The sequence below is a fragment of the Styela clava genome, chromosome 5 (assembly GCF_964204865.1).
Source record: "Styela clava chromosome 5, kaStyClav1.hap1.2, whole genome shotgun sequence".
NCBI classification, from domain to species: Eukaryota; Metazoa; Chordata; class Ascidiacea; order Stolidobranchia; family Styelidae; genus Styela; species Styela clava.
The window spans coordinates 21,492,673-21,520,642 of record NC_135254.1 but is presented as its reverse complement, the minus strand read 5'-3'; the positions used below and the strand labels follow the sequence as shown (position 1 = coordinate 21,520,642).

At 34.1% G+C, this 27,970-nt stretch overlaps 1 protein-coding gene across 1 annotated transcript in view; it reads right to left on the bottom strand.

Annotated features, from left to right (window-relative positions):
- LOC120343965 (hemicentin-1-like) overlaps positions 1 to 27,337 on the bottom strand; it is a 67,915-nt gene extending 40,578 nt beyond the window's left edge. The window contains exons 1-39 of the mRNA XM_039413016.2: positions 27,008 to 27,337; positions 26,035 to 26,146; positions 25,312 to 25,429; positions 24,868 to 24,990; positions 24,273 to 24,414; positions 21,652 to 21,768; positions 20,859 to 20,996; positions 20,150 to 20,247; positions 19,443 to 19,608; positions 17,104 to 17,260; positions 16,821 to 16,942; positions 16,480 to 16,621; positions 16,256 to 16,383; positions 15,932 to 16,082; positions 15,187 to 15,311; positions 14,757 to 14,914; positions 14,277 to 14,439; positions 13,846 to 14,136; positions 13,297 to 13,448; positions 13,031 to 13,151; positions 12,047 to 12,322; positions 11,555 to 11,764; positions 11,047 to 11,153; positions 10,514 to 10,640; positions 9,649 to 9,883; positions 9,102 to 9,271; positions 8,523 to 8,659; positions 8,108 to 8,239; positions 7,590 to 7,731; positions 7,056 to 7,217; positions 6,438 to 6,510; positions 5,843 to 6,057; positions 5,150 to 5,338; positions 4,788 to 4,980; positions 3,974 to 4,143; positions 3,723 to 3,874; positions 2,834 to 2,960; positions 715 to 821; positions 205 to 385 (exon numbers count right to left, since the gene is read on the bottom strand). Coding sequence (XP_039268950.2) covers positions 205 to 385; positions 715 to 821; positions 2,834 to 2,960; positions 3,723 to 3,874; positions 3,974 to 4,143; positions 4,788 to 4,980; positions 5,150 to 5,338; positions 5,843 to 6,057; positions 6,438 to 6,510; positions 7,056 to 7,217; positions 7,590 to 7,731; positions 8,108 to 8,239; positions 8,523 to 8,659; positions 9,102 to 9,271; positions 9,649 to 9,883; positions 10,514 to 10,640; positions 11,047 to 11,153; positions 11,555 to 11,764; positions 12,047 to 12,322; positions 13,031 to 13,151; positions 13,297 to 13,448; positions 13,846 to 14,136; positions 14,277 to 14,439; positions 14,757 to 14,914; positions 15,187 to 15,311; positions 15,932 to 16,082; positions 16,256 to 16,383; positions 16,480 to 16,621; positions 16,821 to 16,942; positions 17,104 to 17,260; positions 19,443 to 19,608; positions 20,150 to 20,247; positions 20,859 to 20,996; positions 21,652 to 21,768; positions 24,273 to 24,414; positions 24,868 to 24,990; positions 25,312 to 25,429; positions 26,035 to 26,146; positions 27,008 to 27,290 — 6,112 coding nt within the window. The 5' untranslated portion in view covers positions 27,291 to 27,337. The remainder of the gene's footprint in view (positions 1 to 204; positions 386 to 714; positions 822 to 2,833; positions 2,961 to 3,722; positions 3,875 to 3,973; positions 4,144 to 4,787; positions 4,981 to 5,149; positions 5,339 to 5,842; positions 6,058 to 6,437; positions 6,511 to 7,055; positions 7,218 to 7,589; positions 7,732 to 8,107; positions 8,240 to 8,522; positions 8,660 to 9,101; positions 9,272 to 9,648; positions 9,884 to 10,513; positions 10,641 to 11,046; positions 11,154 to 11,554; positions 11,765 to 12,046; positions 12,323 to 13,030; positions 13,152 to 13,296; positions 13,449 to 13,845; positions 14,137 to 14,276; positions 14,440 to 14,756; positions 14,915 to 15,186; positions 15,312 to 15,931; positions 16,083 to 16,255; positions 16,384 to 16,479; positions 16,622 to 16,820; positions 16,943 to 17,103; positions 17,261 to 19,442; positions 19,609 to 20,149; positions 20,248 to 20,858; positions 20,997 to 21,651; positions 21,769 to 24,272; positions 24,415 to 24,867; positions 24,991 to 25,311; positions 25,430 to 26,034; positions 26,147 to 27,007) is intronic.
- Between the last annotated feature and the right edge of the window lie 633 nt (positions 27,338 to 27,970).

The following is a 27,970-nucleotide window of genomic DNA, read 5'->3' as shown; positions in this document are numbered from 1 at the left end:
TGCTCTCAACTATTCAGAAAAAGTGGAATGTAACAAAACTGATTGTGCAGTAATGTTTTAGTAGTTTTTCTGGCTTTTCACAATTTATTGAACCTATGATCAACTAGAGGATATTTGCACAAAAAATTGATCGCGATCATAATGCAATCACAAGAAGTACAGAAACGGGGAATGGAATAAAAAAAAATCAATTTAAATCAGTACCTTGAACGTCAATAGTAAAATTCTTTCTTGCTCTTCCAGCAGTGTTAACCGCTTCACACCAATATCCTCCTGTATTGTCAACCTTAGCCCGAAGGTTTGTGATTGTTTGATCAAAATGTGCATGATCCCATGATGTGCTCAACTTTGAAATTGCATTACTTTCTCCCCTATACCATCGAATCTTAAAAGTAAAATTATTCCATGCAATAGATTCATCATGTGGTCATGGAAAACTGATGTTGTATGAATGGATACAAGCTGTCTATTGGGTGTACAAACTAAGACATGCAGAATATCGGCTGCATCTTTTTTTATCTGTAGTGTGGTTTAACACAACAACTGCATAAGATTTTCCATACAATATTCATTTGGGACTGATATAAATTTATAAAATAACCCTGAATTGGATTCATTAAGCCCAGATGTCTATCAATGTGCATTTCAACCCTCAGTGGAAAAGATTGGGCGTCCTTGTCTTTTGCCAAATATAAAACATAATATTTAACTCACAATAGGACTTGGTTTTCCTTCTCTCACTCTGCATTCCAATCCAACTTCATTTCCCTCATTCACTATTTTGTTTACAGTTTTTTCTTGCCCATATATTGATGGTGGAACTTTGTGAAAAGAAGAATTATTAAATTAGAATAGACATGCTTTGTTAAATATTATTGAAATATGTATTTTTGATTGAATGAATAATTCCCCATGGCATTCCCCAGCAAAGCACATAAGATTATCAGATATCAATTGATACAAGGAACAAGATAAGGTAAGATGCTTGCAAGAAGTACTTTGTATCTTAGGAAATGTTGCTAAGTTACTCTGTATATTTATGCAATGGTAAATTTGCTACTAACAAGATTCAAGTGGTGTGTGTATTACTGGTGACTAATGTTGAAGTTTATTCGTCATCAAAGCAAATACAGCAAATTTGTTACATCTTCTCTGCAAGTCATATAATCTTCGGTTAATACTGTTTAGTATTGTGTTTACACTTGCAGCACTTATATCATACAAATGTGATTTCTGATACTCGATTTCATGAAATTCATTTACAAAAACACAAATTTGTGTGCATATGAATTACCGGAAAACGTATGTAATGTTATGGCAAAATTTTTTCAATTGTTTCAAAAGAGTTTGGAACGGAATTCCAGCACTAATTCGTGACTTGACAAGTCAGCGAAAAAATGCAGTGGGTCATTTTACCACCATGAGTCAGTGGTTTGCCAATTCTGCACTATAAGCAGGAATGGCCAAAAACGAATCAAATAATCAAATTCATTCCAAATTTATTATATGAAACATAGGAAGTCTCTGAATTTAGGAATAATTAGAACATTCTTATCAAAAAATTAGGGACTTTGAGTCGTCACACAAGCAGATATAAATGTACGATTACTCAACTGATAACAGATAACATAGACCAGTGGTCGGCAACCACCTGCCGCGGCCCATCGCCGGTCCGCGGAAAGGTTATTACCGGTCCGCAGAGAGGTGACACAGAAACGGACAAGGCCTTAATGAAGCCTCTACAATCTAACCACATACTCTACGATCAAAAAAGCACTAAACCAGACAAACATAACGCATTTCAGCAGCATGTCTGACTTCACAAACAATTCCCATGTCATTATGTCGCATTGACGCTGGGTCAATTGTTCCCTCAACGCCCATATAAGAAAGTCTCACATCAGTCGGAATAAGATCTCTCGAACAAAATGATTCTCGCTAGGAACGTGACTAGTGACTACTCCACTACTTGCTCATAGCTAACCGGTCATGACCAGTCAGTGCTAATTCTATACTTCAGGAACCAGGATAATCATAAGTTAACACATCGGGTACAAAATTAGTTATGGCAAAACAAACAATAGTAAAATCAAATGTTCAATCAAACATCAATCAATACCCAGACTAGAGACAGAAGGTTTACAGGCATTGTTACTTATCCCAACATCTTATTAATGTGAGGCCTGGTTTTCAATATTGATAACTACAAAAAAGGAAATATCGAAGTAGGCTGTATGAAACACGTCACATGTGTCGATGTCGACCATATCTCCAATATTGGAACAGTTAATTGCCAGCCAATAAATACAGATCTCGCATTAAATAGCACGGCTTTCGTTTTTTCAGTATATTGTCAACATAAGTTTCTTAACGCGTATAATTTATTGCATAAGCTTAGTTCGTTTCTATAAAAGGTGGTCCGCCAAAATTTTCGTCAGGCTTTACCGGTCCGTCACTTAAAAAAGGTTGCCGACCACTAACATAGACAAAACAATGACCTTATTTACAATGTCCAATATTTATGTCATATTTATGTTTCAGATATGATCAAAATGAAGATATAGTGATATAAATAGACATTCACAGGTCTTTCCATCAGCTTGTTACGAACAATAAAGAACCATCGCGAAAGCAGCACTGCCCCCCCCCCCCACACAAACAAGTAAACAAATAATAAGCACTACGTATTAATGGGTAATGGTACAATGATTACCAGTGTAAGGTGAAGTTATCAGTCTCAAACATTCACAAATATAATTAGAATGAAGAAATATTTTGAAATATCCTGATTTATCTGCATAATTATAAATTTCAAATTTTCTTATATACTCACTCAATACACTAACAGTTAAATCTTGTTCATCTTCTCCAGCATCATTTATAGCAGAACAAGTATATCGACCTTCATGTATACCAACATCCGCATTTTGTATCACAAGAGTGTGGCCATCTTCTCTCAACTGTAGATCAAACAAATCAGAAAAGTATTAGGTTTGAGTGGGAGAAATTATAAGTAAATTATAAGTATACAGTGTGTCTTAAAAGGAGGTAAAATTATTGGAAGCAAAATGATCATATTTTGAAATTTGTATAAAATTTTAATCTATTTGTTAATTCAAACTAAATAAATCTTAATTGCTGAAAATTGCATTAGATGAACTATTATTCATATTATGTGCCTATATTAGATAAAACATTAAATAGGTATATATCCAATAAAATTGAGTTTCATGGTGCATTCGAATCGGCACAATATTATTAGTGTTTCTAGTCTAGCTCTCTTATAAATAAAGAATATCAAGAATGATTATGTGCTTTGTTGCAACACAAAAATATAATGAAAATGCATGTTATCCTCAGAAGTGAATATTAATATTAAATATTAATAAATATATGCTTTGTGTGTGTGGAATAACTTTAAAATTAAATTTTGTTCCACTTATCAGATCCTCGGCGGTGTGGCGCATCGTGCTAAGCATTAGAAATTCGCTCGCCAACGCATCTCTGATTACCCTTCGTGGGTTCGTAGGTTCGAATCCCATGCAGGAATGATGATGTGCGAGAGGATGCTGGACTCCTCGCCACCATAGGGTGGTTCACGTAACCGCTGGTCGGTTACAGCTTCCTCCACCATCAAGTCCATGCTTCCGAAAACAAATAACTGGCTAACTAATCCCATACCAAATTAATTTCAAATAAATCCCAACAACATAATATCCAACCTTGAAATATTTTGATCTTGCAATCACACTTCCATCTCTTAACCATCTAACTATTGGTTGAGGTATTCCACTGACTACACATGTAATTTGAATTTTCTCTCCTTCAATAACCTCATAAACATCTTGATCAAAAGGCCTTACAACAGGTGGAACTATAAAAGAATCATAGAAATTAAATCTTGTGTAATGAAGAAGACATTACTTATATAATATCAATTTCCATATCTAAAAATATTGAAGTATATACCAACCATGCACATCAAGTTTAAAGCCTTTTGAATCTGATCCAATAATGTTACTGGCAGTACAAGTATAATTTGCAGTATCAGTTTCATCTGAATTTCTGATAATTAGTCTCTGTTTATCAAAATCGAAACTGATTCGATCATTTGCCAAAACTGGTAGGCCATCTTTTTCCCATCTGCAAATGTTGATATAATCAAAATGATATACCGTATACAAAAACGATGCATAGATATCATGCATTTTGTTCTATTTGTAGCCACAAGCATTTCAAAAGTCAATGAAATTACTGTCATTTCAGTTTTTCAGATGATTTTAAAAGACAAACTAGGGTGCTCCAGAAGTATATGTACCAATATGGAGGTAACTAATTTTGTTTTCCTACTCTAAATCAAATTGTGTAAAGGGACTGAAGCCTATGGGCAAGGGGTATATTCACTTGGATAACACAGACAGACCCCGAACTCTTAATAGGACTAAAATAAGGAAAATCAGAATAAAATTAGGTCCTAACCCGAACCTGGTACACATACTACGGGTGTACCCAAACGAAAGCGTTTTATTGATGTCAACTACCATAAGTCTCGCCATCTACTCATAAAGTTTAGTTATCCAATAAGATATGAATAGCAGAACAATGTGAACTAAAAAAATTGAAACATCAAAATATGGTCATTACTTTGATTCAATATTAAATTTTTTTTTTTGCAACGTTCCAAATTTCGCAGTTAAATAACAGTATTAAATGACCTTCTCTTTGATATAATAATAAAAACAATTGAAGGAAAGAGAAAATCATATAATTTTGGTAAAAAAACAAACCTTATTTTAGGTTTTGGATTTCCAGAAATCACACAATCAAGTGCCACAGGATCTCCTTTTTCAATGACAATATTTTCATTGTTGCCACTTATACGTGGTGGAACCAACACATCAAGAAATTGGTTCTGTGTTATAACACCCACATCATTAGTCGCTCTGCATGTGTACTGTCCTCGGTCTGATTGTGCAGCATCTAATACAAAAAATAGTATAAAATATAAAAGTGTGAAATCCATATGTTTTCGTGTTTACAATATTTAAAGTTCTTCTTTTCTCAATTAATGGCAAAATTAATGTCTTGATTAATTCTTACAACTTTGCTTTCCAGCAAAATTCCTTTTTGCTTTAAAATAAATCCATACTATTTATTGTCAAAAATGTTCCACTATCTGATATAGAGAATCGTCCTCCATCTTTGATTAAAACACCATTTTTGAGCCAAGTTATAGTAGGTGGTGGATCTCCACTGGCATAACATGTCAAAGTAATATCTTCTCCTTCAACCACTGATACATTTGCAGGTATATCATCACCAGAAAACTTTGGAGGTACTGAAAATGAGTTTGATATTGTAAACCAGTACACAAGATTAAATAGTCCATGTTTGATATTTTTCATGCATCACAGTCGCTGTCATCTGATTGCCAAACTTATATTATTTTGCATGCAATATTTGAATAATAATTACTCTTTCATCTTGAGTTTACTACTTCATACAAATATATCTGGGATGTGACAAATATTAGGACTAATAGGAAATCAACCAATCAGAGAGAAAGATCGAGAGAGATTTATTGATTCGTCAACCAAAACAAATATAAATATGAAAGCACAAATACAAATAAATAAACACAGAGTATCAATCGTTTAGTTTGATAGAGTCCAATTCTAATCTATGGAGCTCACAATTTTGCCTCGATTAAATGCATAAAATGCATAAAATTTCAAAATATCCAATATATAGCATATACGTGAATAGAATTTTCCGCACCGTTCTTAAACCAACTCAATACGAAATCAGATATATTATTATTGTTTCAGGATGTTATAGTCACCTTGTACATTGACAGTGTGTGTTTTATCATCTGATCCAGCTTCATTAGTTGCTACGCATTTATAAACTCCTTCATCTTCAACCCGAATTCTTGAAAATTCCAAATAGCGTCCATTGTCAAGGGTTTGAGGACCTTCTTCAAGATCGTTATTTATGATAGCAACTGTTCGTCCATCTTTGTACCAAGAAAGTGTTGGTTTTGGGATGCCAGATGCCCTGAAGATTATATGAAATATAACAGTCAGTCAATCATTTATTATTATAAATCATTTAACATCAAAGCAAAATCCAGTTGAAGGAACTTATAGTAATTATAGTATAGTCTTGCCAAGAAAGATCTCGAACATAAAACATCCTTAAAAAGTTTAAATTTGTGAAAAGGAAATAATGGATGCAAGAATATAATTCCAAGAAAAGCGATTGTGCTTCATAGCTTCTATTCGAAATATCAGATAAACCATTTTTTGGTTTTATACACATTCAAAAGAAATACAGATCCAGAAATAAAAGATTATCAGAGGAATGTAATGGCTATTAAATCTATAAAGTATATTCATTCTATTGGTTAGTTTTCATCAACAATAAATAAATAGTACCTGCATTCAATAGCTAGATATCTTGTAACTTGAATGGTGTGTGTCATGTCATCACCAGCAATAGTTGGTGGAACTAAAAAATACAGAAAAAGTGTTGAAAAATAGATTTGAATGCTTTACATTTTAATGAAAGATTCCATTAATATGCTGTGAAATATGCTGCTATTTTACAAAATATTTTACTAACCGGTAAGTACCGGTAACCGTTTTAACAAAATTATGAAAACACAAGAATTAAAATCTAATAAAGTTAGTTCTAGTTGATTCTACTGGTTGAATACAAAAGTTAAGTCAAGGGATTTGCAATTAGAAAAACATAAAAAACCTTATAAATCTGTCATTACTATTTATTTATTTTTATTTTATGGTTAGAGTGCTTTCCATTGAATGTGAATTCAAAAGATTTCATATATGATAATTATGTAAAAGAGAGTTTCTCGACTTTTCCCCACCCAGATTGGTTCTCGGAATTATTCATTACAGATATTTGCATCATCCAATTCCCTTCATCAGAGATGAGGAACTAGTTATGAAAATCATCCCATACTCGAACTAAGTTGACAATTTGGACCGAGACATTGGTCTAACATACTATTAACTGTTGAAATAAACATTTACCAAGAATTGAAACATCAAAATCTTTGTCAGCTTCACCAACAGCATTATCAGCCACACAAGTGTATTCTCCATCATGTTCAAGTTCACTGTTAAGAACAGTCAAAGATTGTCCACGATTATCAATCAACATTCCTTCATCTTCAACAGATATTTCATGCAATCCTTGAATAAATAAAACGAGAATATCGATCAGAGACCGAAGACTTATCGATTGAAAGTTAGGGGATCCCCCAAAACAGCGCTCTTACTACATAGTGACACCTTGTGTCCCATCACTAATTAATTAATAACTCGCTAATTATACGACATAATTCATCCAAAATCAATAGGCTTCTGGTACGACATATGATGAATGCACATGCAAAATCTGGAGCAGATTCAATCTCGCTTTCGTGAGATATCGCGTGCATCTAACAGACAAACAGACAGACGAATACCTATCAACATACTTACCGATTAAAATCTATAAGTAACAAGTATGCAATACTATTCTGTTATTTTTGTCTCCTAGAAAAGATTTTAAATAAACTGTACCTTTGAACCACCGTATAGTTGGAAATGGAATTCCAGTGACAGGACATTCTAGAGTAAAATCGTTACCAAGAATAACTTTACTCCTGTCAACTTCATCACTGCCATCAATGGAAGGAAGGACATAAACGTCTAATTCATAGAACTGAAGAGCAAAAATAATTTGCAAGGTTATATTATTTAATTCATATTTGCAAATATCATCAATATATCATATTCACACATCAACTAAAAAACACACATCTTGATATAGACAAACACAGTTTTTAAAAATCAAAATAAAATAATTTTTGTCTAATTGTACCAGAGCAAAGATCTGTATATTTTTAAACTGCTTATGGAGTAGCTATTAAGAAATTAATCAATGTGATTCTTATAGAAAACATTGCAGAAAGCAAGAAAGGTCTTACTAACATTTTAACAAATCATTTTATAAATTTTTCCATATTTGAGGAATGAGGCTTTTGTTTGAATAAGGCAGACTATTTGCTTTACTAATAATTTAAAATAAAAATTCATACTTTGTATGATTTTCCTTCAACATTAGCTGCAGCACAATAGTATCTTCCTGTATCAGATACTCTTGCTCGGGTGATGTTTAAGATATCTCCATCTCCCAATATATTGATGTGGTCTACTTCATTATTCAGAATCTAAACAATGCAACAAAATGAGCTGAAATTCTGAGTGACAGATCAGAAAATGCTTGAAAATAATGGTCGCTATTAAGATTAGATGAGCAAAATTTATTTTCCTAATACATATTTATATTTGCAATTTCGATTTTGAAAAAGTTGAAACATTAATTGTGGGAATCAACATAAAAGAGATGAGAAGATCTACTGACTGTACCTTGTTATGAACCGAATGTATTCTTGAATAATGATTTTTATAACAATTCAAGTGAAATAAATGAGATACATTAAAAATATCTACCCTGTCTGATGATTCTACTTTATACCAAGTAATTGTTGGCTTTGGTACAGCAGTTGCATAACAAAACATTGATACAGATTGTCCTTCAAAAACCCATAATCTTGTGGTGTCACCTGCATCAGTAATCTCTGGCGGTTCTGCAAAAGGTTCGAATATGTTTTACCATAATCAATATTTTCTATGTAAAGTCGAGAATATAGTCATAAAAATATCCAACTTCATAATGATTTAAAAATAATAAGCAATCCACAAATTTTTGTATAACAAAACTAGACTTGATTTGAAATATGAGATCAATATATTTTTATATGAATATATACTTAATTATAGACCTTTCTGTTTAATGGCAACCACTAAAGAGGTCTCAGAGATTCGTCTACACAAAACTAGTATGATACAGTAGTGAGAGTACATTCAGTTCAGGCAAACTTCAACTTCATGCATTTGAAAGGAATAAAACCGGTAGCGAGACAAAAAGCAATGGTTTGCAATATGATTGGGCGACATAAATATAAAAAATCCACTTCTATACAAAATTTTTACTTTATCATTGAAATAACTGAAATAAAAATATCTTACCGTAGACCGTAATTTTTGTTTCGATGTCAACTTTACCCAGGTTATTTTCAGCTTCGCATTTGTATGAACCACTGTCATCACCATCAACAGAATATAACAGCAAACTTCCATTACTTGCAATGTCAATATCAAGTTCATCACCAGTGAGCTCTTCCCCATTATGGAACCATCTATGACAAAAATTTTAATAACCATCCATACAACAGCTGCAATGTGATATGATTTATAAATATTTTCATGTGCAGGTTAAGTGATGTTCAAGTTGAAAGAACAAAGATGAAACAAAATACTTGGCTATATTAGTTATCTATTCATAGATAATTGTTGGTAACAGTAATATGTTATTGAATTTTGTGGATACAAAAAGTAAATAGTAAAAAATATATATTTTTATTTTCATAACTTCCGCTTAAATGATTACAATTGTGCAACTCATTTTACAAAATATAAACAACTCAATTCATGTAAGGTAGAGAAGGAATTAACGTATAAGTATGTCCATCAAATGACTAATGTAAACAAACTATTTTTGATGAAGTAAAATAACCTGATGGTGGGAGATGGATCCCCATATGCAACACAAGGAATTGTGACATGAGTTCCCTTTGATGGAGTAAGATCTCTTCCAAATCCTGGATCTTGAATGGTAGGTCGCTTCTGAACATCAAGACTAGTTATTGATGTGTCTCGTCCAGCAACATTTCTTGCAATACAAATGAAATCTCCGTCATCAGTCAATCTTGCAGGATGTATAATAATTTCACTGGATGCAGAATATTCAGCTGAAAAAATAAAACTACTCAAGAACACAAAAAATATATATTTTGGTACATACATAGCATATTCATTTGTAAATACATTATATTAGCCTATTGAACCAAGTCCATTCCACTATTTGGATTTTCTGATAGACTGGCGCATGCATATGGATCGCTCATATCTTTTTTATTAGTATCGTAGATGAAACCTATTGATTTCACTTAAATGTTCAGCCCTCTCTGTCTTACTTCAGCAAATCATTTTTTGATCGAGGACGAATATGTAGCACAATATCTCTCAGATATTGCAAAAAATGAAATGCCAATTTGCAGACTAATGCTGCAGCAAACAACAGCTCTTGTTCAATTGATATTAGGGCCACTTTTGCTAATAAAAAAAACATTTGCATTACAAATATTTCAACCTTTATTTCAACCAATATTTCAACCTTTATTTCAACCAATATTTCTACAGTACTAGCAAACAGACTCACATATATATATATCAAATATTAGGATATGATAGGATTTACATATTTATCTTGGGAGGAGGAAAGAGGAAAGCTGAGAAGATGGCTTAATTATATGGCAAACCATGGCCTCTCGGCTTGTGAACATCCATGTCCGGTATGGGTACATCCATAAAAAACTTACTTTGAGAATGTGTTAATGAGAGACGTCCAGTACTAGTTACTTCAACATCATTTTTCCTCCATCTTATTTTTGGCAATGGAATTCCTGTAGCTTCACATCTCAAACCAATATCTTCACCCTCTAGACCCTAATATAAGATATACTCAGTATCAGTTTAACTACTACTCAAAAATAGGGAATATTAAGCCAAATAATTTTTCAACATCAACTATATTCCTCAATGCAATTAAATATTATTTTCACTTAACTGTGTTCCCATCATAGACCCGTGTCATTCAGCTAAAGTTTGACACCTCAGCCATGAAGTAATAAATTAGACTCAATTGAAAAATCTCTCTAAGATATTCAACTTCGAATTACTTTAAATTAATGCTCGAAGTCCTGGCTATTCCATTAGAATAAACATTCCAAGATAGGCCATACTGGATCCAAAAGATCTGATCCTTTTAAAACTATGTCTAAGTGGCCTTCTTACATGAAGCAAGTTTCAGAATGACGACCTGAAAACCTCAGAAATGTTGAAAAAAACTTACCCTGATTATAGATGGTCCTCTAAGGATTCGCGGGGGAACTTGAACAACTAAAGACATTTTATGAGATACTGAACCTGCTTCGTTGACTGCTGTGCATGTATATTGACCTGAATATAAAATAATATAGAACTTATTACATGGTTATTTTTTTGTGTCTTGCGACAATAATGTGAGAAAACTTGTATTAAAAAAGATATTTTTCTAGTAAAATTGAAACTATCAAAATAGTGACTACCAACATTTTATTTGATGAATATCTAAGTTTTGTTATGTTATGTTATAAAAGTTACAGTTAAGTTAAAATTGAATATCAAGAATAATGCTAGAAAGCCTTCTTACAGTGCCATGTCATACGTGTGAAACATCAAAATGTTTCAATATGGATAAATATATAATATAATCCGCAGTAAATGTAGAAAATATCTTGCAGCGGAAAATATTCAAATAAAGTTTAGTTGAGAAAATAATCGAAATCTGGATACAAAAAAGAAAAGATGGGTAAACTAACCATCATCAGACACTTGAGCGGAAAAAATCCTCAACTTTCCATCATCTGATATCTCATATTGTCCTGTGCGATGAGTGATGTCAATTCCTTCAAATGACCAACTAAATGTTGGTGGTGGGTTACTTTTAGTAACTGGACAATCGAGTGTGATAGAATCACCTTGTACGACTGTGTAGAGATCCAATGAGCCATCCCTAGTACGAGGTTTATCTAAAAAGAAACATGTTATCAAAAATTCCTACAAAAAGAAAAATGAATATTAAACGTTTTGGCATTATATGATAAAAAATACTGCGCTTCAATTTTAGATACCCGTATTATGGTATTTTTATAGAAAAACAGAAATACTGCTTAATCAAGAATAAAACATTTCATCTCTTCTCATTTCCAAGCCATATGGAATTACAGTATATGTATTCTTAATAAAATATCAACCGAGTGTGTTTAGTCATCCAATTCATATAAGCAAGTATAGTAAAAAATGTAACCTACAGTAAACAATCAAATGAGCGTCCATCGAATCAGTTCCAGCAGCATTGGTTGCAGTGCAAGTATAGTCACCGGAATGTTCTGGTGAGGGTGAAGAAATCACTAGACTATAATCTCTTAGTACTCTGTAATCAGGAAGGTACCGAAGTGGACCTCTTACACCTGCTTTAGTCCACTGCACAGTAGGTACTGGATTGCCTGAAGTTTCACATCTAAGTGTGATAGATCTTTCTTCTATGGTAGTGTAGTCCGTTTCAGGCGTAGAGATTGATGGTGGAACTATAAACAACAGAAATAAAACAGTTTGATATCTTGAATAAACACAACTATCATTTCTTTATACGTGACGTTATTTATAAGCCAAACTGACAATGTAGACACAATATACTAAAAACGGTACTCCCATAGCATGTGCAGCAGGATAGGGTTAGACCATTATTTTATTCCGAATTTCGATTCTTTATTTTAGTTCTATTACAATTTCGGTGACTGTCTTTGTTAACCAAGTGAATATACCCCCTGCCCATAGGCTTCGGTCCCTTTACACAACTTGATGTAAAGAAGGCGAACGAAATTAGTTACCTACATATTGGTACACATACTTCTGGAGCATCCAAAAAATGACTTAAATTGTAATAACACAAAAAATTCTACAAATCATTTTAAAAATTCTATTCATTTTATCATTCCATCTAATTGTATGAAATAGTTGTAGATCACATTTTGCTTAACAAATATTCATTGTTAATCCCAGAAAATTTGAACAAAATCCAATAACAATAAATCAGCAGTTTTGAAATATTTTCAACAACCTAGAGAACAAAGTTGAATAGATAGTATATGTTCAAACAACCTTTGATCTTGCCATTGTTTAAACTTTGCAATCGCTCTTTATATTTTTTTAAACTAAGTCCTATTTTGTTGTGAAATAGACTTCACAAATGAATATTAAACTTTGGACTTTTATATTTCAAAGTTAAAGCTAACCCCAAACATCCAACATAGTATTTGTACTATGCTCTCCAGCAACATTTTTTGCAATGCAAACATATTCTCCAGCATCACTAGATTGAGCTTGTGTGATTACAACGCTTCCTTCTTGACTGACCTAAAAAGAATCGAATGTGGATAAATTAAAAAATAAAAATGCATGACACAGAAATAAAAATGAATTTCTAACTGCGTTTAGTTTGTGACTTCATGTTTTGTGGGAAAAAATAATGATTATAAAAGTAAAGCAATATTAAACTCACTGAAATTCTACCAGTTGGATCAAACACTCTACTGTCTCTTCGCCATTGTCGAGATGGAGTTGGATTGCCAGATGTGATACGACATGGCAATGCAATTGATTGGCCTATGATTACATGGGGCCTTTCTTCAGTTAACGTTATCCATGGCTTTACTGCATTTAAGGAAAAAGGCAAAGCAATTAAAATCATTTTCTTTCAATTTATGATTATGTACCGGTAGTTTTTTTTACAAATTCAGCCAACAATCTAAAAGCAAAATATTTATTAAAAACTTGACAATTTTTCTATTAATAGTTTTATTTCGTAAAGTTTTTTGGTGGTTCCGCTAAAATGCAATCATGCTAAAAAACCAGTCACTTGGTAATGTTGATATAGCTTCACAAGTTATTATGCTTTGTATGTATTGTAATGTATTGAACCATTTGTCTCATGGAAATTTAATTTTATTCAGGGAACCAAACTGTCTCTGACCAATGTGTGGAAAAATCAAACATTGTCAGAAATAATAAAAAGCTAAATGTGCAAAATATAAAACTCTATTCTATTCACCTAATCCTGTAATGTCAACCTCAGCAGATTTTGCATCCCCGCCAAATTGATTTGCAGCAGAACAAGTATACAACCCAACATCTTCCATTTCCATATTTTTGATGATAAGACTATTGCTGTTCAGATCGTGGTATACTCTATCATTTTCTTGACCAATCACAATTTCGAATACTCCAACAATCACACCATCACCATTGTCTTCTTCTTCTTCTGTAGATTCGATAAGTTTTGACCAAGTAATTTCAGGAGCAGGATAACCATCAGCAGCACATGGTAGTTTACCAGCATTACCTGTAAAATGAAAAGAGCTTGCAATCTTATAAACTGAATGTCAGGTTTATTTTTCTCATCACTACATCATGAAATATTTACAAAAATATAAAAAGAACGAGGGATTAAATTTAAAAAGGAATATCACTTTGTGTATATACCAATATCAATTCCAGTGTCAATAGGTGGAAGCACAATTCTAGGTATCGTCCCAACTTGTAAAAATATTGCATCGCTGTCTCTGCCTACAGTATTAACTGCCTGACAAGTATATTCTCCAGTATCAGATGTCTGCAGATTTCTTACAGTCAGAACTCCATCATCCTATTTGATCAAAGTTCATAATTGGGTTAATACAACAAAACAAAGTAGCTTAAAGGCCGGCAAATGAATATATGTGGATTTACTACTGACGAGGAGGTGTCTGTAGATAACGATTAACATAGGACTTGATATTGATTTTAAAGAACACTAGACAAATTATCTTATATATTAATATTTCAAATATTAAAATATATATTACTAATTAGAAGTGCATTTACCCATATCATACTAACTCTCAAAAATTAAAAAAGAAAGCCCAAAGTTTTTGGCCCAAAGTGAGTGTACACATGCTAAACTTTAAAATAAAAACAACATACTGATATCTGATGTCTCTCATTATTAACAATTTGGTTGCCATCTAGGAAATACCACGCAATTCTTGGTTTCGGTTCACCAGTTACATGACAATTAAATTCTGTTGATTGTCCTTCCAGCACAAGTCTCCTATCTTCATCCAAACTAACATGAGGTGATTCTGTAAATTTATTCAAAACTGTCATTATTACTGAACAAATCCTCATCACATATTTATTACATTATTATAAATTAAACAAACCAGAAAACAAATAAGAGTTGCATTGTTATATGCTGCAATATATCTATAAATAGAAGAGCGATAATCTAAACTTTAGTTACTTTCAGTCAAAAACGTCAAAATGAATGTTAGGTAAAAAAGTTTGTTGGATATTAGTTAGGAACAATTAGTTTAATAATTAGTTGAACAATGACATCATGTTTATATTTCACCTGTGTATATCAGACGTCCTGTGTCACTTGCAGAACCAGCTTTGTTTGTAGCTTGGCAAGTATAAATTCCTGCATGCTCCTGTTGAGCTTTGATAAATCGCAATTCTGTGCCACCTCTTCGAATTCTATTTGTGTAAGATATATTTAAATTATTGAGTGTCAAATTATCAGTCATTAAAATTCATGAAGCCCCCTGCCATCCTATAATTGTTTTGGGATGAACAAAATCCTAAAGAAGATTGTATTATTTCTGGCATACTAATTACTAATTGGACAGAGTGGCAAATAATTTGGATTTGAAGAAATATAAACTAAAATAGAAAAAAAAAACTTTTCCATTTGATGCATTGACTTATTTTTATTCAGAGCTGGACGAAAGTCAGAGTCATTCCTGGAGCCTTGAGAACACATATACATTACTAATTTAGGCTTAAAGGCAGTAATAGCATGCTGCAAATATCAACAACAAATACTGCATATTGAAGATATGTAAGCTCAATTTATATTCATAAGCTCAAATTCGTCATGAGATCAGGTTCATTTGATGTAGGTTGATAATTCCAACCAAAAATTGTTCTTCGGTTTATCTATGACAGTGATAATGTAAAATGAAAGTTTGAATTTATGGTAAACTTAGCATGAAGAGTGGTATGTAGCCTTACCCCAATCCATGTGATTAAACTAGTAATTCTGGGTACGATGCAACAATAAATGAAATAAAATAAATTAATAATAATCCATGTACTTCACATGTTTATCTTGACTTATAAACTCAGTTCCATTCAGCCAAGCAATTGAAGGATCGGGATGTCCATTCGCGATACATCTGAGTGAGACAATCTGATTTACAACATATTGAACAGGGTTCAATGGCCGAACTAATACTTCAGGTTCAGCTGAAATATGGTTTTAATTAGGTAAAAATTTGAAACTGGATGAAATGGATGTTATACATAAGAAAAGCTCCGTCTTTTTGATAAAATTGTACAAATGAGATAGCAACAAATCTAATTCAACTGAGAATATGTACAATGATAATAAAAATGAGATAGAATAATCAATAACATGCCTTGAACAGTGAGAAAGACAGTATCGTTTGCTGTTCCACCCTTGTTTCTTGCAGTACATTTGTATCCACCTTCATCATCAGGTCGAGCTCGTGTGACAGCAAGTGAATTATTTGACAACATTCTAACTCTAAATTATTTCAAAAAATGATAGAGTCACATGAAACTGTAATTCTTCATCTAATGAATGTCATCAGTTTTACTTACTTACTGAAAACATACATACCTTGTTATGTCGAATGCTCTTCCATCCAATCTACTCCAGGAAACTGTAAACTTCACCTTGCTTTTAATGTGACATGTCAGAATCGCATGTTTACCAGGTTCAACTGTGACATTACCATCAACTCTGATAGAAGGCGGTCTCTCTATACAATAATGATATATCAAATGAACGGGGTTATATGAATTGCTAATTAACAGATATGCGTTTCCATTACTATTATTGGTGTATATTTTGTATACTTATAAAAACTATCATATTACTTTACTGAGTTGATTGGTTAATATAAAAGACATATTATAATATACTATTATTAAAACTAAATTAGAAAGATGTTCACTAACCTTCAACATCCAAAAACGTTTCACCATAATCAAGGCCTTTTGAATTGTTAGCAACACATCTATAACTTCCTTCTGATTCATCTGTTATTTCAGGTATATTCAAATACACTGTAGAACTGACTCTATCAATAACACATACAAAAAAATTTATGATGTATAAATATGATACCGGTAAGTACAAATATGGAATTTGAAAATTTGATTTAGAACTAAATGATTTGTAAATTCGAAAAAAATGACGCATCCCGCACAAGTGTAATTCATTACGCAAAATAGTATTTACTGATGTAAGGTTCTTCTTCCAACTGCTCTCCATCTGCCATCCACTTTTCTACTCCATGTCACATGGTAGGGAATCAAACTTGAAACTTCACAAGGTATTTCAGCAGGATAATCAAAATATGCTGGATGAGTTGGTTTCATGTACACTGAGGGAGCAACTAACGGATATATAGAAAAGTTGTTATTATCTGGAGCTCACTAGCATTAATTAGTATTTTCCTTTGCAATAAGGAAGATTGTTTCTAATTAACACACTTTTTAGGTAACGCTAACTAAAATACTTGTTATTAAATACCTAAAAGTAAAATATTAATCATCATTAAATTTACATTCAGGATGTGAGACAATTCGATATTGAGATCAAGTAATATCAATAAAAAGTAGAGGGGGGTGGAGATTTCATTGACGGTATGGCCAAAATTGAATGTCGGCCCCATTTTTCATAAATTTTAACCAATATGTATTGTTCTTTGGGAAAGGATAAATAAATGTTTCATTTCTCCATTTACCCTACTAGAGATGTTCATCCATTCCCAAAATATAGTAGTATTAATTTTATATACTGATTAGTAATAAAAAAAAGTATTTGCTGTACAAGATTGCAAGGTTCAATGAAAATGATGCTGGCGTTTGCGTCCCATCAATTGTCACGCTATCTTTTGCGAAAGGGCTGTTGTTGTGGGCAGCAGGAAGGTAATGAGAAATCGTATGCGTCTACGCCGCGGCCCACAGTTTGCCTACCACTGCTCTACAGCAGTGGTTCTCAACCGCCGGTCCGCAGCAACCTTGTTACCGGTCCGCCAAATATATTCCAAAATTAATACATTATAAGCAAATTGCAAAATACAAAGTATTGACGGCATGTCCATTCATTTTGTGTTTTTTTTTTTTGACTCTCATTGATTCGTAGTACCGGTATTCGTCAAAATACCAAAATTGGTGAGAAGTCCTCTGCCCATTTGCAAACCCTGAACGGCTGTATTTTCGTCAAGTCTATGACTTGAGAAATGCGGCTAGCGTCATAACGGAGGAGTTAGCGCATAGTACGGCAGCGTTTCTCAACAGCTAAGCATCTCATAGTGGGCCGCAAACTTGTTGCTAAATTATTCGTATTTCTTTAGTATTTGTCTTAGAATTAAAAATTAATTCGAATGTTTAGCAGGATATCAATTGTTTCACCGTGATAATCCCAATCGCTTTCATCAATTTAGCCGCTATCATTACAATTACAGCTTCACATGATTTTGACAATTTCGACGCAATGAGAATGAATGCGTAAATAAGAAGCCTTGCAAGGCAATGGCGGAATGCAAATAACGCAACCCTGCAAAAATGTCCCAACCATATGCGGCGTACACTCGCACAGAAGTTGACAAACGATGAGGTTCCGATTCTATCTCATCGTCATTAATATAAGTGAAAAGGCGCTGAAAATCGTTTGAAGATTTCCCTCGAAAACGAAACACCCAGCTGACGGCGAAAAGTGGCTATCATTCGGAATTATTCAAAATTTTGCCGAAAAAGTATTCGAATATTCGACTTGTTTTGGACAATCCTCCCTCGACTTATTTTACCCTCTGAAACTAAAATGTTAATAAAAGTGGTCGGTGAAGTAAAACTTTCCGTTAGAGCGGGCAGCAACATAGAAAAAAAAGTTGTGGAGCGCTTTAGCGCTTTTAGAACCTGATTGAGAACTTCGCAGTTCGTACGTTCCGTAATTTGACAGTAGGTCTATAATTTAGCGATGTTTTATAGTAAAATAGAGGCAAACAAACAGCAAAGTATTATTTGGTTATTTCAAAAGAAACCCACCGGTGAAAACAAAGTTAGTGGTGTTGACAGGACTGAGGAGGAGACTGTTATTTCAACTTTATAACATCCCCCGAAACGACCTTGCAGCAATGTTGAAAGGGATCACGCAGAAACAAGCAAAAAACGAGAGGGAGACTTTATTGGGCAATAAGATAAGAACTATTTGGAGCTAGGTTTCACTATTGTTCCCAGCACCAAAATGTACCACTTCCCATGTGCCTAGTCTGTTTAACACGTATCCTATCGGAAAGAAAGCAGCAAATTTCTCATTAAATTGGATTTTCCTTTTTTTGCACCGCCTACTTTTGTCGTAATTGCATTCTTTTGATTATGTTTTGTTTTCATGACATTTTTGGGTAATTTTAAGGATCCGCCGGTCCGCAAAATTCGTTTTGAAATTTTACCGGTCCGCGAACTGAAAAAGGTTCAGAACCACTGCTCTACAGCATGTCGTCTCGGTCGAAAAAACAGATACGAACTGACGTCAAACTATCCCAGATTTATACATGACAAAACTAGGGTCCAAACCTGGTTCAACGTTCAAGATTGCGTTTTTAGTTGTTCGTTGAAAGGGGTATCCTTCATGTGTTACGCCTTGCACATAAATATAAAAATCTTGAGACGGAGTGAGAAGAGGGCGAACCGCATATAAATATGGGTTTCCGGGATCTGGTGGAGGATCGAGTGTGATTTCCTGATAAAATAGATATCGTATAAACATGATTGCATTTAAGTACTTTTAGACATGATAAATTAATTACTACAGTTTCGCCTTAACCAACAATTATATAATACGAATTCTAGATAAAACTTAAAAATTGTTTTATACTCCTTCGAGAGCCCTTTTACCCTTTGGATCTCTATTCGTATTCTTATAGAAATAGAACAAAAAAAATTGACGGCAAATTTTACTTTAACAATTTGCCTAGAGGGAAAACGAGAGAGCGTGATAAAGGTTAACAATCTATTCAATGAAAAGTTGAGTAAAAACATATTAACTTAAAAACACCGAAGGCGTTGTGCGATATCAGTTGTTCCTGTGTTTGCTTCAACCCGCCCGTCCAAACGTGTTCAAAGGTCCAAGCAAGTGTTGTTACGTTCCAGAATTAACATCCTAATTACTCATGAATAATCCATGCTATTTTTGAAATTCACGACCTCGATAAATTCCATATTTTGTCTAATATACGTCCACATATAAATTTCGTTTAGAAAATCAAACGAAATTCACGTACCTGAATATTATCCCCTCTTATATCTCTCAGAGATATCTCGCGGAACTCTCCTGGTGGCGGGAGACCGGTAGCATTCAAAAGTACATGGGTTTCAGCATCTGGATGCAAAAGAATTTTATCAAATAAAATCTTAGCACCATATCGGTATATCTGATATATTTTTGTCGTCGTGGCGTACGAATAACTTGTTCTCATTGATTGATGAAATTACACCATTTACACCAACAAGGCAGCGTGCGGTTCATATTACTTCACAACAATCGCCGACTGACTTACTTATAGATATTGGTAGCAACAATTACGTTCAAACTTTTGTAGTAATGTTATTACATGCTGCCCTATTAATTGAGCTAAATCTGACATGGGCAAACTACGACTCGTTGAGTAGTTCAATCTGGCCTGCCAAATGCTGCCACAACCTAACTAAAACCGAATTTTGACGTTTTACCTAAAAAATTGCTCAATAAATTTGTTAAGATTGCGATTAAAGTCAGTTTTGGCACGAGGCTTATTGTTTTCCACATTTACTTTTTTAACACTATGAATATTGTTCATAAAATGTAACTTTTTAGGTCACACTCACATCCGGTGACAAAAATTTTGGCCCCTGGTGCAAAAACTTTATACACGAGGTGATTGTGCGAACAACCAACTGTCCGATAGTTTTAATGCAGCATTAAACAGAAAATTATTCGATTGCGAACAGTACCTGCTATCGGTTGATAATCAGCGATAGACCAATCCAACGTGGGAAGTCTGGAAAATCTTGCTTGAAAATCGAGAGAGCTGAGTCCAGTCACTCGAAGAGAATGTTCCCCACTGCTGTATGCTGACACCCGCCAGTAACCTGTCGCAATGGCGGAAGTTTTTACACTCATTGGCAAGAATATTGTACTATGTTCCACGAAAATCGTTTGTAAATCAAAGAATACGTCAAAATACGCTTACCTATACGTTTATCAGTGCAACATGTTGGCCATTCATAAAACTCTATTCGGCAATACCATTTTCTGTTTACGCACAAACTACATAAATGTATGCCAGCCTTTCCATTTACATTTAATCTACTGATTAAATGTGCACGATCTACCTATAAGTTGCAGTTGTGTTACCTAGTGAAGCGTATGGTTTAGGGTTCTGTAAGTAAGACTATGACAAAACAAAAGCTACTGGTGAAAACAGTAAATAGTCTCACAAACTTGTTTCGAATTAGTCCATGAAGTGCGATTTCGCAGAATCATGCAAAAATTTGGGAGAAGGCATATTTTAAATATATGCACGAGAGAGTCAAATGGTGAAGAGTCCGCGTTATAATCATAGGTGATATCCAATACATAAATTAGAGAAAAGAAATATTCTGTATATATAATAAATACGTTTTTGTTTGTTAATTTAGTAATCAAACTATACTAGTTTCCGTAATATTAACAAGTTTTTCGGCTTGTGCTTTCGGCATTTTGTCTCATATGAGATTATAGGATGATTGGGCGCGTCATGTTTACCTGCAGATGCATTTTTTATATTGAGAATAAGAACAGTCTCAAGATCGAGTAATGTTTCAAGGCCATCTCGTTCGGTCATTTCGTGTCCGTGTGGGTTGAATAAGCGAAGTCTTCTGTCTGAAATTTAAAAAAAAGTTTAGAAAGATACGCGTTGAGTAATGAGTAATTTGTAAGCATGTTAATTAATGAGAAAGCTATTTATTTGATCGCCTGTCCCACCATTGAATTGTGATTATGAAAATTACAACAAAAAACAACACCACGCCATTCACCTTTGTCAATAAATGAATTTTTAAATTGTATTGTTTGTTACATTCATTGTTTACAACAGGGGTGTGCAAGCTGCGGCCCGCAAGGAAAATTGTGCGGCCCGCGGAGAAGTGCCAATTTTGAATGGTGTACCCGCGAAACGAGTTTTTAGTTTAGTTTATCTGGAACGTATGCACAATTCCAACCCCTTTACATGGCAAAGCCTATACCAGTACCTGAGTGCCACTATCATTTAGCAAAACTAGCTAGAAAAATCCTGTTGCAAAATACACAATGTTATGAAAACGTTTTTCTCACTGAATTCGTTCAAAGTCGGTGCGACAGTAAATTTGAATAGCAGTTTTCAATTTACACGTTTTAACTCAACATTTCTGAAAGAACCTCTAACTATGCCGTAAGATCAATAACAAAAAGAAACAATTTTTGTGCTTGCAATAACTCCACCTACGAAATTAATTCGTTCCGGAAGCCCCTTCGTATGTAGAAAATTCCGTAAGTAAAGATGCATTTTACTTGTAAATGCCCCAATCCTTTCTGAGCCCACACAGAACTCGGACATAATATTTGTATAAATTATAACAATGATTAAAACTTGTAACAAATACATGTTAAAATTAGATTTCGGCATAATAAATAGAAAAGATACACACGGAAAGAAGAAAGGACAGAGAAATATACCAAAGAACAACTACGAACGATATGTTTGATTACCTTTGGCGTTGGCGACTAGGCTATAGGGCCCAGGGGTGGGCAACCTTTTTCGGATCGCGTGCCGAAATCGGCTAAATTTAACGACAAAATTCTCCTTCGTGCCGACCAAAATTAAAAACCACGATTTGCTACTTTCAAAGCAAAATACACAATAATAAACCTTTTAAACATGTACAGACAAATTCACTTTTCGGGAAAATATCAGTCCGTAAATAGATTTGATTACTTTTCTTATTCTATATCAGTGATACTTCTGCTGCTGCATTACCGCTGATAGAGATTTTACATTGGGTTTTCTATTTTGTAACGTTTAAAGAAATACAAGAACTACTGGTTTCTTATTTCAGGCTACCTCTGGTACGAGACCTAATAAAGTTCATAACTGAGAACAGAGATTCACAAGCATAATATGTAGATGAAATGATGGAGAGTAATGCGGTTGCAAAGTTTCAAACACACAAAAAATTTTCGACAATGGCATCCCAATCACGGAATAGTTCGTTTTCTGCACCTCTCTTTTGTATTCCCTTCCCTAATCGCTTATATTTATTTCGAAGTCAATTTATAACAATAAGTTAGCAAATAACTGTGACCAACATGAGTTGTAAAACGTCATAAATCAAGCAGAAATGAAGAAAAAGGGTGGCACAGACGAACTATATTATGTAAGAATGTAGCCAAATGAATGCTGCGCTCTTCTCGAAAAAATTTCTCGAGAGCTCACTCATTTGTTACGTCATATCATAATATATTTCTTTGTAGACTTATGTCATGAAAGGACAAAAAGAGTTTGAATAAATAACGGATTCTTAACAAACGATATATATTGAATAAACGAACACCAAGTTTCATCAGATAATTCACAGTCTTGAAACTTTTTATCTGAAGAAGAATGATCTTGTTTCTGAGGCCTCGCTCACGTGCCGAATAAATGGGCTCGCGTGTCGATTTTGGCACGCGTGCCAGAGGTTGCCCACCCCTTCTATAGGCTAAACGAAGACCGCAGAGAATGGGAGGACGGCGTCGGAGGAGGTTAGAGGACGTGGTAAAATTTGACAGCTGAGGGATAACGCAATGTACAAAAATGAAATTCAATTTTTTATTTTTTCTCCATCGTATCATCGTCTATTCACTGAATTTTGCTAGCAACACATTGTACGTACCAGCGAGAAACAAACTGGCCAATGGGATGGCAGATAATTTATTGCCGCGACGCACACGGGTGCCTTCGATTACGATAAAAAATGAAATAATTGTAATACGTTTCAAATCAATACGTGTCGGCGGCGCTAGGATATGTGCGCCATATTCAGTGTTCTTATAATTCGAATTGGACACTGCAATAAATTAACCTAAAATAAACAATTATCACTACACGCATTTTTAAGTGTTCGCTATTAGGCCTTTCGTATGTAAACAATCTTACGTTAGCCGAAGCAATATTTTTACGAGCAGAATTTCCGTAAGTTTCATTTTTCGTGTCCAGAGCCTTTCGTAGATCGTAGGTAGAGTTTCTAGGTGCGGCCCGCGGCTTCACCCAGTTACTTGTATCTGGCCCTCATGTAATAAAGGTTGCACACCCCTGGTTTACAACATTCTGCTATATACGTCAACTATATATATATATGTTTTTATCTTACCTGGACCGCTCAAAGAAAGGGTTACTTCTTTTAATTCCGGATCAAATGGAATTTCCCATGTTCTGTCTCCAGGTTGATCGTGATCTGTGGCCAGGAGAACGACTTTGTGTGCTTGGACAGATACTTCGATAAACTTGACAACCTGTTTGGAAATAGATTATTGACGTAGTCTAAAAGGGAATTACACCAGTCGTTGCCAGGTAGATAATTGCGCATGAACATTATGTCACGAATTCGTGATATCATCATTAAACTTTAATATGAATAGCACTGTTTTATTGGTACTCCTGTAGTTTGTTTACCAGGTGAGGGTTAGGCCATAATATTATTCCGATTTTCCGTATTTTAGTTCTATTACGAGTTCGGGGACTGTCTGTGTTAGCCAAGTGAATATACCCCATGCCCATAGGTTTCCGTCCCTTTACACAACCTGATGTAAGGTAGGTGAACAAAATTAGTAATATATATCCATATTGGTACACACATTTCTGGAGCTCCGATTTATTTCTATGGTTGTATACACATGCTTTGATTTAACTTGGTTGAGGTTATGGAAATGGGCATTATGTCCCAACTATTATTTGAAATTATCTACCTCGGAAACGTCACTTTTCGTTATGATGAAAACTTGTCCAGAACTCGTCGCAGCAATTTTTTCGTATGCCTTGTATCCCGGACTATCCCTGTTGTTGCAATCACCAGTCAAGACAAACACAACCTAAAATGAAATTTATTTCAATAAACTTTTAATCGGCGCGTATACTGATGTTGCTATGTTATACTATATTGAAATTGAAGATTTTGTGTGCTCCGTGCAGTATGTACCAGAAAAACACGCCAGGTAGCCAATTTACTGGCGAATTCAAGGTAGACTAACTATGCCCTTGTTGACCAACGTCTCCATTCGGATATATCACAAAGCATCATTGTAATTCATGTTGTGCGCTTTATGCACCATTGCGTTATTGGCAAGACAGGACATAAAACAAGGGAACAAACTCATTGTTTTCGTCTTTTATCGCCATTTTGACTATCATACCTGACTTTGTTTTCTTTGAATTACTCTCAAAACATCCTTTAGTCGATAATAATCTTTGGCGCTGGCGTCGGTGAAAACATAGATGAACGAGCTTGGAAGAGAAAGTTCCAATGCTTGTCTGAACAAAATTTGAAGGGAATGAGTTTGAATTTCCACTCTCGAAAGGCAAATCAATTAGAATGTCCATAGAAATACTGTACGAGAGAGACTTGTGGTAACTAGAGCTTGGTTGGATTGGTTAACCGATTAATTGGTTAATCGGTTTTAGTTGGTTGACGGTCACATTTATTTTGACCGCTAAGTATCATTCTAGGCAATACTGATTCAAGCGTAATTCCATAATGGTAATTTTACGAACGGCCAATGAATGTCATTCAAAAATTAGTGAATAAATTTCGGGTCGTAGTGCTGAACGCTTCGAATTTACAATATTCACTGAATACAAAATTACACGCTTGTCACATATAATAGTTATTCTACGAATAGGTTGGAATAAAATACTTCCAAACATTCAGAAAATTTAGCATCTCGTTTGTAAAAGAGTGAACAATTCGATAATACTTTATAATCGTTACCCGATGACCTAAAACTCGCCTTATGAAACGGTCCTCGGTCAATTTTGGCTGATTAACAGTCATCGCGTTTTTATCCCCAGTTCCAGTTGTAACCTTTTTTAAAAGATTTATTTTCATTTTAAACTGATACGGTTAATTATTATCTTACTCGATCGCAGTCAGACTCATTTCTGGACAATCTCCTCCTCCCTGGACAAAAAGATCTCGCAATTTTTTCTGAAACAATTCCCCATTCGACGTGACTGTGATAGGTCCGACAACTAGAACGGTAGAGAATATGATTAGTTACTATCACGTAATGAACTTTAAATCTCTTTTATTTTACAAAATGTTCAAAGAAACTTTTCAACTTGGAGGTGAGAATATCTGGATCATGACGAAGAATTTGAAACGATCAATAGCTTTCATTTTTTCTCTGAAAGTAACATTTGTTGTATTTATCGCTTCAAGGTCAATTAAGTTTGTTATCATAGATGAAGCGAAGGTTAAACTTTGTGATGGTTATCGGTTATACCAGGAATATGTAATATATACAATAAAATTTCAAAAACATACTTTCTCGCGCAATAAAGTGCAGTATGAATTGCCAGTTCGGCCGGTTTTTAAACTCTGTAGACATAGCCTTACGTACCTATATAAGTAGGAATCGAAGTTAAAAGCACAAAACTAAAACTACAGTTTTTATACATCGCTTCGTGTTAGCTATTTTGTTAGAATAACAAAACTTAAATCGGATTTGTTAAAACACAACATCTGCACACTCGTTCATCTTATTCATATTATTTTAAATAATGATATTATATTTGGTGATTGAGTCAACGACAGGCCTGGAATTTAGTTTTAGGCTTTTCACTTAATCATGATCCTAAGAGGACACAGTTTAAGGTCGTGATGATTCTTGTAAACGCTTAGAGTGATACGTGTCAGGCACACCACAATAAATCATGTTCATCAGTACAACGAGACAAACCTCTTCATTCACATATATCCTGTTCTAATCATTTTTAAATGTTTATGAATTCTAACATGATATCTACTTTATGAAATTTGTGGCTCTATATAGTTCGTGGCTAGTTGATATTGTTAGCACATCAAAAAGGTCGTTATTCAACAAAACTCACTTGGATCATGGAATGGGATAAGAATATAATCAAACAGAGGTTGTTCTTGTCTTCCAAGGGTTGTATCCAAAATCTTTTTTGCTCCGGCAATGACTTGTACCAGGTCATCCCACATAGAACCTGTGACGTCAAAGACAAATGCTAGAGACGCAGATCCAGGTGGAACCTCTCTCATATCTCTCCTGTATGTAGAACCGCGTATTCGTCCGCGCAACCTTTGACCGCTCGAGACTTCGATAAGGCATAACAACAAGAAAAGTCCACACAAGTGTATGGTACGCATCGTGGTTTTACTGTAAATACGTAACCACACTACGTACCTAATTTTTACCTTCTATAAAAAAAAAACAATTAGATTTAGTTATATGAATAAACATACTACTATATTATTACATCTCTCACTATTTACATCTCTAATTCTGTGCTAAAAATAAGCATTTGTATATAAAATAGAATGAGCTAAATTCCCGTAACGTGAATATTCCTTATTCGCATTCTGCATTCTATAAATTGGAAATAACTGCAAAGTAACGGGATTTTAAAATAAAAAGATTAATATGACTAAGCCTAGACTAAGCAGTTGGGCTGCTTACTATTTTTACTGTAGCAGCTCTGACATCTTATTTCTGGAAATTTCAGAACTTCAACATTATCGCATTTGGAAATCCATTTTTACAAAATGATTCAATATTTTTTATAACTTTATCAAAAGTTTACGTCCCGTTTGTCCAATTTGACCAACAAGTTTGCGGCAATGGAAGCGAGTTTGTTTACAAAACACTAGAATATCTCGTATATTTCTATGTATTAGCTAGCCTTTTCTAAAATTTTGAGGTGCCTTCGCCTATGACTGTATAGCCTCGTTAAAAACATCTGTTTCGTGTGGGCTTCACTACACAACTCTAAGTATATCACTCAATTTCTTGATTGTCCAATGACGAGTTTTGGATTTACAATTTTATT